The sequence below is a fragment of the Suricata suricatta genome, chromosome 17 (genome assembly GCF_006229205.1).
Source record: "Suricata suricatta isolate VVHF042 chromosome 17, meerkat_22Aug2017_6uvM2_HiC, whole genome shotgun sequence".
Taxonomy (NCBI): domain Eukaryota; kingdom Metazoa; phylum Chordata; class Mammalia; order Carnivora; family Herpestidae; genus Suricata; species Suricata suricatta.
In genome coordinates, this window is record NC_043716.1 from 26,667,651 (window position 1) to 26,679,278 (window position 11,628).

At 53.0% G+C, this 11,628-nt stretch overlaps 1 protein-coding gene across 7 annotated transcripts in view; it reads left to right on the forward strand.

Moving 5' to 3' along the window:
* The window catches only part of SEPTIN4 (septin 4), a 22,915-nt gene extending 11,436 nt beyond the window's left edge, over positions 1 to 11,479 (forward strand). For 2 of the 7 annotated variants that reach the window (XM_029928311.1, XM_029928316.1), the window contains 11 exons: positions 4,946 to 5,239; positions 5,612 to 5,705; positions 6,152 to 6,238; positions 6,746 to 6,869; positions 9,670 to 9,804; positions 9,917 to 10,034; positions 10,123 to 10,224; positions 10,396 to 10,492; positions 10,581 to 10,743; positions 10,919 to 11,018; positions 11,252 to 11,479. In XM_029928311.1, the coding sequence (XP_029784171.1) occupies positions 4,946 to 5,239; positions 5,612 to 5,705; positions 6,152 to 6,238; positions 6,746 to 6,869; positions 9,670 to 9,804; positions 9,917 to 10,034; positions 10,123 to 10,224; positions 10,396 to 10,492; positions 10,581 to 10,743; positions 10,919 to 11,018; positions 11,252 to 11,311 (1,374 nt within the window). In that variant the 3' untranslated portion in view covers positions 11,312 to 11,479. The other 5 variants (XM_029928315.1, XM_029928317.1, XM_029928318.1 and 2 more) reach the window with 5 other exon arrangements.
* Positions 11,480 to 11,628: the final 149 nt, after the last annotated feature.

Sequence of the window (11,628 nt, forward strand, 5' to 3'; positions counted from 1 at the left end):
CGCGGGGCAGGGCCGGGGCGCGCAGGGCCCGCTGCTCCCAGCGGCTCCGCGGGGACCCGCCGCACAGCAGCCCCGGCTGTGCCGGGCGGGAGGTGCTGTCTCTAGCTACGGGCACAGGCGGGCACTGCTGGTGGACGGCGCTGCGTCGCCGCTTCCAAGTTTCTCCCTCTAATCCCAACAGCGACGGAGCGGCCCCTGAGAGCCGGGGTGCTGTCCGCGTTTTTGGACCGAGGGGTGGGTCGGTGCTGAGGGGAGGTGGGGGGGGTCCGCCGGCAGAGACGCGCTTGTTGGGCTGGGGAAGGCGCATCAGCGACACGCGGAGCTGAGGGTCCCCCACGCCCTTGCTTGGGTGAACTGTTACCTGGATGACCTCTCCTCACTCACCTACCCCGGGCACAGGGGCAGCACCAACTTCCTTGGGAAAACATACAGAGGAGGCCTACAAATACTGCCTGACTCTGAGAGTGATGGTGAGACGTTTGGGCCCTCCTTCCCGCAGCCTGGCAAAGGGCAGCTCCTGGCTCTTCCCACAGCGCCCTCTGCCCAGGGACCCCTGAAAGAGGGAAGCCTAGCCTACCATCCTGCCAGTGGGATCATCTATACCTCACTGCCTCTGAGACAGGACCCATGGGGAAGCTTCCTCCTGCTTGTCCTACACTACCCCAAACCAGGTCTCTCTGCGGTGGTGGGGGTGGGGGAACTCATTTCTGCCACCTGCCTGTAGTGGGAGGAGAGAGACTAACCCCAGTCAGCCTCCTGGATGCCCCCAGGTAGGAAGTTTTGATGTCTGACTGTAAGGGTGCCAACTCTTCTGCCATCCTTGCCAGAGCCTGCCACAAACACATTTTGCTGGGTGCCAGTGCCTCCAGGCCTCATGCCAGCCTCTCCTCTCAGGTTGGAAGCCCCCCAGCCTTTGCCCGCTGCACTCGGAGGCACAGGCTGTTTACAGTAGGAGGAGATCCATGACCAGCCTGTGGGGCAGGATGTTGGCTGTGGGCAGCCTCCAGAAGGGAACTCCCTGGGTCCCATGGAATCAGAAGCTTCCAGGTCTGGAAAGGCCAGCCTTTTGGGCTTTTGTCTTTCAAGCTGTGTCCAGGCTGAGGCCCAAGCCTTGGCTAGGAAGTCTTGGTGACTCTGTGACCTTCCCCAGAGGGGGAGATTCTGGAAGAGACCCAGTGGTGCTGGTCTTTATCCCTGCCCCACTTCCCTCCACATGGGTACGGTCACACTGACTGTTCCAGTGATAGAAGCCTGGGGAGAACTGACTGTTGCCATTGCCAAGCCCAGCAGGGACCAAGAGGGGCTTTTCTGCCACACACTAAGTTGAGTTCAGCTGAGGTCTTGGTGCTTTCAACTTGGCTGAAGCCACCCTCTAATTAAAAGACATCCCCACCCTCACCAGAGTACTCAGCTTTAGGTCTCTTAGGCCAGGTTCTTTGGCTGACTGGTTCGTGTCAAGTCAGACTCCTCTATAAGGGGAAATACATTTCTCCTCTGTGAAAGGAGATCAGTGTCCCAGCTACTGTGGAGGTTAGTGGGTACAGTGGGGAGAGCTCCCCAGCCTGGGATCCCTAGGGGGTTTTAGTTTGCAAGGGAAAAGAATGATAGGCCAGCGTTAATAACCGTCCTGTGACTTGAGATGTACCTTCTCTCCTCAGCTTCAAAACAGCTTGAGTTATCTCTCCCCAGCCTTCCTGGGAGGCAAGGAAGGGCCATTCACAACTGGACATTAGAGGCCTGAAATTAAGACAATATTAAAAATCGCAAAGTTCTGGCCAAACCAGAAACACTGGCCTCCTGACTCCTAGTCAGGCGCTCCATCTGCACCCTCCCAGCCAAGCCCTTCAATTTGTCTCCCACCTAACTGGCAACTCTGAAGCCTCTGGGATGCCAGCCTCCCTTTGCCCCCTCAGAGAGTGAGTGCTAGCAACTCCTCCATTGACTCTCTGGAAGCAGTGGGGTGATGGAAGTGATATGGGTCCCCATGAGTCAGAGGTCAGGTATCCTAGGGTGGGAGGAGTCCCCCTGTGGCTGGGACTCTGCAGGGAGATCTAGGGGCAGATGTCTCAATACAGTGGAAAACACAAAGGGACGCTTGGGGAGAAAAGCAGGGTCGTTCCCATGAGAACATATTTCCAGGGGATTATAGGACATCCTACCCTACTTCAGCACTGCTTAAAGTTAAGGTGAAAGAAATTGGGGTCTTTGGCAGTGGAGTCTCCTGGGTGGCTGTCCCCATGTACTGATGGGCCAGGTCACCTTGGGACAGCTCAGGACCCTCTGGCAGGCCTTGGTGTTTCCTTGGGAGTGACAGGAGAGGCGAGGTGGATTAAGAGCCTGTGCTGCAGACAGACTCGGGAGGCTGGTGCTGTGCCCACCGGGGTAGGCAGCGGGCAGACGTCATGGGACAGCCAATCAGAGTAGGAGGGGACTGCAGAGAGACTGAGGGATCCTGCTGCAGCTGAGCTGTCCTTGGAGGGTAGGAGCCAAGGGAAAGGGAGGAGGAGGGGGTGGGGAATGACATTCCACAGGCTGTTTTGGCCCCTGATAGAGACGGGGCGGGGGGGGGGGGTGTCCAAAAGAAAGGGAAAGGAGCAAGCCAGGAAGCTGGATTACAAGAGCATCAAGACCGGGCTGTTTCTGTGTGTGAGCAACTTTTCCTAGGAGATAAAATTAGACCTAGAGCTTGCCGACAGGGTATCTGAAGCGTGGGACATGGACCGTTCACTGGGATGGCAAGGCAGTCCTGTCCCTGAGGACAGGACCGAAGCTGGGGTAAGGTGCTACCCTGGGAGATGGGGGGATCTGACCTGTCTTCCCCCTGCCTTGACTGAGATTGGGGCTCAAAGTCAAAAAATGCTTTGGTCACTGTCAGAGCTGGGGGTGAGGAAGGACAGACAGCAGGTGAGGAGGAGCCTAGTGTCCTGATTCCCTGTCTAGGGCCTCTGTGGGCTGCTTCCTGCTGACAGGCAGCCAGGACTGGCAGCGAGAATGATGCTGAGTTCCTGGTGACTTTTGGAACACTGGATGGTAGGGTCCCCATCCGGACCTTCCTTTCTCCTTTAACTGCTGCCCCTCTGCTGTGTCCCTGGGGAAACCAGGTGGAACACGGTCTTCTCTCTTCCAGCCCGACTGACTTCTGGGTCACTGTGGGGTCATGCAGAGAGGCAGGATTTCCTGGAATTCCCCAGACTCTAGCTGCCAGAAAACAGGACCTGCTGCACCCCACCCCCCTCAGCCCCATCCCTTCTCTGTTGCATATAATTAATAGTCCAAGCTGGGACACTTTTGAGAGTGAAAAGGGGCACAATTAATCATTATCCTGAGACAACAAAGAAACTGGGAGGTACAGTTGCTCCACGAGACCCCACAAACACTATGGGTGAGAAAAGCCTGTTAGGGCAGCCTTGCTTCAGGACACCCTCTTTTGGTCACTAAGCCCCACATGCTGGTTCCAGTTTCAGTCTAAAGGGCTTCTTTCCTCCCCTCTGTCCAGGCAAGCCCTCAAGACGATGGCTATAAGCAGGTGTGGGGACTTGAGAGGCCACAGCCTAGGAGTAGTTCTTAGGGGACTTTTCCCTGTAGCCTCTCAATCCCCTCCCTCTCGCATAAACCTGGCACTATGCATGTCTGCCTCCCTCAGTTCTTCGCTTTGTAAAATGGGAACCTGCAGAAGGCTGTGGCCATCTTACCTCCCTCCATCCTGACCGGGACTCCACAGTGGTCTGGGGTAGCCCCCACAGGCTTGGCCAATCCCCAGGGAGTGAGTCAGCCTCTGAAGCCAGCCCTTGTCCATTGTCTGGAGGTGGCATGTGGATATTATGAGGCAGAGCTGAGCCCAGCACTGCCAGGCACTCCACAAGGGGACTGGCCCCCAAAGGAGAGAGGAAGTTTTAGGGTCTAGAGTTGGCGGCAGAAGTTGGGGGAAGTGGCCTCTCTTCCAGGTTGGGAGATGGGGTGGAATAGGTCTCTACAGAGGAGCCATTCTTTGTCTACCATGCCTGTGGTTCACTGCTCGGGCCAGATCCCCTCCTGCACCACTGGCTGGAGCTTACTCCAGGCAGAGGGGCAAGTGAGAACCGATGGGTGCTGCCTCCTATATGTTCCTCACTGTTAGCGGCTGTCAGCAGCCTAGTGTCCTCCCGTCCTCCCTCACTGGGTCCCTTCCAGATCCCTTTCATCCTGCATTCAGCATCCACTTGTGGGTTTACCCTAGTCTCCCGGGGCGTAGCTGCAGGCGCTGGTGTGGCATGGTGTCTGAAATATGCAGAGGTGTCAGGTCAGCTGTACTGAGCTCTGGGCACCAAGTCCTGGGGAGTGAGCACCCCCAGTAGAGTCTGCACCTTGGTCCTAGATCTCAGTGACCTGCAGTGACAGGAGGCACAGAGCCCCTGTTGGCTCTTGATTTACCTGGGGCTGGCAGGTCCCTCCCCTCCCTGTGTCCCTCCTGCCCCTGTCCCATTCTGACTGACTCTCTGCACTGTCCTTGAATCCTGAGCCCATATCCTCCTCTCAGCTCTAATGCCTCTGTTGCTCCCCCTTATTCAGTCTGACTTCCTGGTCTTTAGGGCAACCCCTGGCCTCTGGGTTGGCCAGACCCCCAGGAAGGGCAGGGTGGCAGACACCCTGTCGAGAGGGAACATCGGGACTGGAGCTACTCTGATCCCAAGAGCAGTTGTTAGGACTCTGGGGGCTGTCCGGGGCAGCTCTAGGACTCCAGGGCCTTTCCTGGGATCTTAGCTGGGGAGGCACGTGAGCAGGTGAGGGAGGGATGGTAAGCACTTCCTCTGGCTTAGCTGCTAGTGCAGTTTCTTTCCCTTCTAACAGCACGCGCTTTCCTCTCTCCCTCTCGCCTTCTCTGGTCTTCCTCCTCCATTCTTCCCTTCATGCCACCTACCCATCCACCTCATCCCACCTCACCCCACCCGACCCTCCAACCCCCCAGATCAAGCGCTTCCTGGAGGACACGGATGATGCAGAACTGAACAAGTTCGTGAAGGATTTCCCAGGAAGCGAGAGCTGCCACCAACCAGAGGCCAAGACCTGGGTGTCCAGGCCCCAAGTCCTGGAGCCAAAGCCCCAGGCCCCGGACCTCTATCAGGATGACCTGGAGTTCAGACCCCCCTCGTGCCCCCAGCCCTCTGAGAGCCAGCAGTACTTCTCTGCCTCAGCCCCTCTCAGTCCCTCAGCCCGTCCCCGCAGCCCATGGGGCAAGCTTGATCCCTATGACTCCTCTGAGGTAGAGCCTCCAGCCCTGCCTTTGCCTTTCAGTGGGCTGGTGCTGGAAGACCCGGGGGGGAGCAGAGAGATCCCGAGTGTCTGTGCATGTATGTGCATGTGTGTGTATAGGCGTGCACATATGCATGTGTGTGTGTTGAGCTGGGGCCTCTCCTGTCTAGTGTCAGCCCCAGTTCTGTGGTGTTGGTCCCCAGGTGCATTGGAAACTGACTATTAGCAGGGACAGGAGCCCAGCCGGTGGCCCCAGATGGGGCCTCAAAGGAGTCTGACACTGCTCCTCTAAGGCTGGGGCAAAGGAGGGAGGGAGAAGGTGTTGGGTCCTGGGACTCCTCCTGCCTCTCACTCTGACACACTCTGCCTTCCTGTCCATTAGGATGACAAGGAGTATGTGGGCTTTGCGACCCTCCCCAATCAAGTTCACCGAAAGTCTGTGAAGAAAGGCTTTGACTTTACCCTCATGGTGGCAGGTAGAGGTGGGGAAGGGCTGGGCTAGGCGGGGGGTGTTTCAGGTGGGGATGATATATATGTGGGGAGGGGGTATGGGTAAGGAAGGAAAAAGCAGCCAGTGGCCATGCAGTTTTACAAAGCAGCCAGGAGCCATGGGTGGCCAAAAGTGTATATGTGGGGGTTGTGGGGTAGAGGGGCGTTGAAATGGTACAAAGAACACCTGACCAACAGTTTTCTAATGTTTGCCCTTTTCTGTGTGACCTTGGGCAATGTCTTACCCTCGCTGAGCCTCATTCAAATAAGAAGGCTAGACAAGCTGTTCTCTCTGCTCCCTTCCTGCCCTAAAATGCTGTGGTTTGGTTAGTCTCTTCCCAATTTGATAAACAAGCAGCTCCCTACACACCTTGTTCTGGTGGGGTTGCCTCTTGGCTATAGATCTTATCTTCTGTTCTCTCTCCCCTGTCAGGAGAGTCTGGCCTGGGGAAATCCACTCTTGTCAATAGTCTCTTCCTCACTGATCTGTACCGTGACCGGAAACTCCTCAGTGCTGAAGGTAAGGCAAGGAGAGGGGCATGGAGACTGGCATGCAGACTTGACTTGGGAAATCAAACTCACACCAGAGCCTGGGGGCAGGGGCCTTCCCCAGCCTACAGGAAACCATGGCTTCCTAGAGGGACTTGACAGCATCTCTCCGTAGGCCTATCTAGCCTGGCAGCCCACCAGCCAGCTCCCTAAAGATTTGGGTGCCGAAGCAGGGCAGGGACCAGAATCCTGCTCTCTGAGTGAGTCTCTGACCCCCAAAGGATTCCAGGAATCCAAGAAAAGAGCCGGGAGCAGAGAAGAGGCTGGGGCCAGAGCCAACAGCCACCGGCATTTCCTGTGTTGGGAAATGAGCTCCTTGCTGGTTCCCAGAGAACAGGCCCCCAGGCAGCCTGGGGTGGGAAGGGGGGGGCAGTGTGGACGAGGCAGTCTGGGCAGCAAAGCTGATTGGGGGTGGGTGGTTTGTTCTGACTGGGCAGGCCCTTGCCCTTGCCCTGGCCTCAGTTTCCCCCTTCTCCAGAGCGGATCATGCAAACTGTGGAGATCACTAAACATGCAGTTGACATAGAAGAGAAGGGTGTGAGGCTGCGGCTCACCATTGTGGACACACCAGGTTTTGGCGATGCAGTCAACAACACAGAGTGGTATGTCAAACACAGCCCCAGCTGTCCCCTTCCCATCACACCACACACACACACACACACACACACACGTGCACACATAAGCACAGACATGGCCAAAATTATCAGGAGGAAAGTTTATCACTTTTGCGTATGCCACCACCCCTTACTGGGGAGCTGAAGTAAGAAGGATAGGGTGGGAATAGATGATCTTTTTGTTTGTTTATTTTTTCCTATTTATTTATTTATTTTTAATTTATATCCAAGTTAGTTAGCATATAGTGCAATAACGATTTCAGGAGAAGATTCCAGTGATTCCTCCCCTATGTATAACACCCAGGGCTCATTCCAGCAAGTGTATTCCTTGCCCATTTGGCCCATCCCCCCACCCACAACCCCTCCAGCCAACCCTGTTTGTTCTCTATATTTAAGAGTCTCTTATGTTTTGCTTCCCTTCCCTTATGTTCATTTGTTTTGTATCTTAAATTCCACATGAGTGAAGTCATATGATATTTGTCTTTTTCTGGCTGAATAGTTTTGTATAGTATAATATACTCTAATTCCATCCATGTAGTTGCAAATGGCAAGATTTCATTCTTTTTGACTGCTGAGTAATACTCTATTGTGTTTATATAGCACATCTTTTTTTTATCTGGGAATAGATGATCTCTAATGTACTTTCTGACTCTGACCTATAATTTGATAATGGGGGTGAAGACACAAGATAAGAAAGAAGAGTCTCAAAAAAGCAAACACATATGAAAACATGTAGCACAGGGCTGGACATCTAGCAGGGGCTCAATAAACACCACCTCCCCTCCTTCCTTTTCTTTCACCAGCAGCATTTTAGGTGCCACATACAAGTTTTATTAAAGGGATGAGCGTGCACTGAGGAGGCAGTGAGAAGGAGAAAGAGGATGCGAAGGGGAAAAAATGGGTTGAACTTTGTTTAAATTCCAGGCATCCTCTAGGCTACCTTTCAGAAGAAGAGGTTACTTTGCCACATACCCCATCATCCTTGGCTTTATTTTTTCAGAAACTGGAAGGATACTTAGATAATGGTCAGACCTAAATGAGTAGATGAGAAGGAGGATGAATGATAAAGACAGGAGAAAAGGTGGTGCCCTTGATGAAGAAGTTAGGCACGGGGTGTTAGGTGACTAGCCCAAGAGTTCAGATCTTGGTTCAGCATTTAGTAACTGCATGGTCTTGAGCAAATGACTGCAGTCCTGTTTCTTCAGTTGAAGCATACAGGCACTTACCATCTTATCTAGTTGATCTGAAAATCTCTCAGAATGATGCATGTGAATGTGCATTAACAACTAAGGTAGGGGACCCAGGTGGCTTGGTTGGTTAAGTGTCCAACTCCTGATTTAAGCTCAGGCCATGATCTCATGATTCCTGAGATTGAGCCCTGTGTTGGGCTCTGTGCTGACAGTGCTGAGCCTGCTTGGAATTCTCTCTCTCTCTCTCTCTCTCTCTCTCTCAAAATAAATAAATAAACATTAAAAAACCCTAAATTAAAGGGCTATTTACATTATACTCACTATAATTACAGCACCAGTGCAAAATGTAAATGCAGGGCCCCTTGCTTAAAATGATTAAGAATTTCAAGATAGCCACAGCAGAGAAGCAAACCAAGCATAGGCCTTTCTGAGATTGGGGCCTGGTGCTAATTGCACAGTTTGCACGCCCAGAAGCTGACCCTGGGTAATTGCCTCACAGACTCATCAGACTCTTACCTTTCTGTGCTCTGAATCCTCATCACAGGCTTTATCATTAAAACATATGATTTTCAGCTCAGCACACTTGTTCAGCTTCAGCCTCAGAGTCTTAGCGTTGAGGGAAGGGCCATTTCTTCTTATATTCTTGCCACAGCACTGCACTGGCACATGGTACATGGTTTCCTGATGTAAATATTCCTGATGGATCGAGGTGGCCTCCTTTCTACTCTCGATATATGCCTCAGCACACTGGGCTTGCCATGAAACTACCCAAACCAGTACCTGGTTCCTACTTGTAGCAAGTATCATGCTCTCCTTCAGCCAATCTACTTACCTCTCCTTCCTTCCATAAGAATAATCATTTCATTTGCTTGGCACGTCACAGTATACAGTGCACCTCCACATAGACTTATATAGTCAACCAGTAGAAGTTTATTGAGCATATACTAGGTGTCCAGCCAGTGCTGGGAATTTTAAGGAATACAGAACGAGTATGAATCATCCTGTCATTGAGAGGCTTATAGTCTAGTGGCAGCAGGGGTGGGAAGAGTGGGAGGGGGCAGCAGTTCTCTAACGTGTGTCAATTAAGTTAATAAATAGGTCAGACTGTGTAGCGGCAGGCACACAGATGAGTCAGAGGCCAAGTATTTATTTGTATATATATATATATATATACACATTTACAGTGTGGTGGAGAGAAGGAGAGAACGGATACATAGATGTACACTGGAAGGAGCCTTTGTAGAAGGGTAGGTTTAGAGAGGTAGAAGAGAGAGTAGAGCCACATGAATAAAGGTTCTGAGGCTGGACTGTGAACCTGACTGAGGGCTCCCCTGGCTTCCCATTGGTGTTCACCTGCAGGCACCTTATTCTTATTGGTTTGTTTGGTCATCTGGGCTCGTTTCTTCTCATCAGACTATTGGGACATGTCAGGTGCACCCCTGTCCTACCCAGGGACCTCCCTGAAGATGTAGTAAAGCAAGCCAAGGAATAACAGAGTCTTGAAAACACTGCTCAGGGTGTGGGCTGCTCTGTAGTCCCAGAGCTCATGAGGCAACCCCCACTCCCACAGTTTCTCTGCTTGTCTGTCCCTTCCCCAGCTGGAAGCCTGTGGCAGAATACATCGATCAGCAGTTTGAGCAGTATTTCCGAGATGAGAGTGGCCTGAACCGCAAGAATATTCAAGACAACAGGGTGCACTGCTGCCTGTACTTCATCTCACCCTTTGGCCACGGGTATGGTCTGAGCCTGAGGCTCCCAACACTACCAGGTGCTGCCAAGGGAACAGGCTGGGAGCACCAGGGCAGGGCTGCCACTAGCAGGCGGTCACAGATTCCTGTCCCCCAGGCTCCGGCCATTGGATGTTGAATTCATGAAGGCCCTGCATCAGCGAGTCAACATCGTGCCTATCTTGGCTAAGGCGGACACACTGACCCCTCCTGAAGTGGAGCGCAAGAAACGCAAAGTGAGGGAAGCTGGTCGGGGGAGGGGAGCAGCTGGGCTTCTGGAGAGGATGGGGTCCTCAGAACTGTGGCCCCTCCTGTGTTTGCCAGATCCGAGAGGAGATAGAGCGCTTTGGAATCAAGGTCTATCAGTTCCCAGACTGTGACTCTGATGAGGATGAGGACTTCAAATTACAGGACCAAGCCCTCAAGGTGGGGCTACCCCAGGGTATCCCTTTCCATCTTGTTTCTTCTGGGCACAAGAGGGAAGTGGAATTCTATCTAAGGGGTGGGAGAGCACACTGGTTTTCTAGAATGAAGCAGAGAAGATAAAGGAACAGGTGAAATGAGGAGTGTTGACAAGGCACCCTTAACTTCTTCCAGGAAAGCATCCCATTTGCTGTAATTGGCAGCAACACTGTGGTAGAGGCCAGAGGGCGGCGAGTTCGGGGCCGTCTCTACCCCTGGGGCATCGTGGAAGGTAAAGCACTTAGCTTGTGACCTGGGTATCTCCTTGCCCTCAGTGGCTCTCCCTCTGGTCCTGGTTGACCCCTAGCTTTGCTGTGCAGTGGAAAACCCAGGACACTGCGACTTTGTGAAGCTGAGGACAATGCTGGTGCGTACTCACATGCAGGACCTGAAGGATGTGACACGGGAGACACATTATGAGAACTACCGGGCACAGTGCATCCAGAGCATGACCCGCCTGGTAGTAAAAGAAAGGAATCGCAAGTATGACCAGAAGCCAGGACAGAGCTGGCAAGGGGTGATCCCAAGCACAGCCTTGGGTGAGACCAAGCCCTTCCTTTGTTCTTCTACAGACCCTGAGCTCAATCCAAGCAGGTGCTGGGGTCCCCCTAGCCCCCTAGCCTTACCAACCCTCCTTTCCCCTTCCCCTTCCCCTCAGCAAACTGACTCGGGAGAGTGGTACTGACTTCCCCATCCCTGCTGTCCCATCAGGGACAGATCCAGAAACTGAGAGGCTGATCCGAGAGAAAGATGAGGAGGTGAGAGCAGTGTGGGGTAGTAGGGGTTGATAGCCTGGGGGTGGTCCCTGCTTATTATAAACCTCAGTATTTCTATCTGGGTCCTGGACTTGTGGTTTAATGGTTCTAACCAGGGTCTCCATCACACTTCTGGACTACCATGGCCCTGGCTCAAGGATTAGAGCTTGGGGGCACTTAGTTAACACTATAGGACTCTCTAAAAGGCCCTATTTTGATCGGTGTGCCTGTTCCAGCTGCGGCGGATGCAGGAGATGCTGCACAAAATCCAAAGACAGATGAAGGAGACCCATTAGCTGGCTTTCAATCCTGGATATTTAAATCTCCTCTTCATCCTGCCCATGCCGGCCCTTCCCAGCACCAGCTCTGCTCAGGCCCCTGCAGCTACTGCCACTTCGCCTTACATCCCTGCTGCCTCCCCAGAGACTCAGAGGAAATAAACTTTAACAAATCTATAGCTGCCATCTGGTGTCACTGTCTGTATTTTTACCAGCTCCTGGAGACCAAGGAGATCCTAGTCTCGCTTTTGAAAGGGTGCTGAGGGATGGTGCTGGTTTCTGGCTTTTAGTAGAGAAAACTTTCCTTTCTTATGACAGGGTTCAATCCCTGCCTA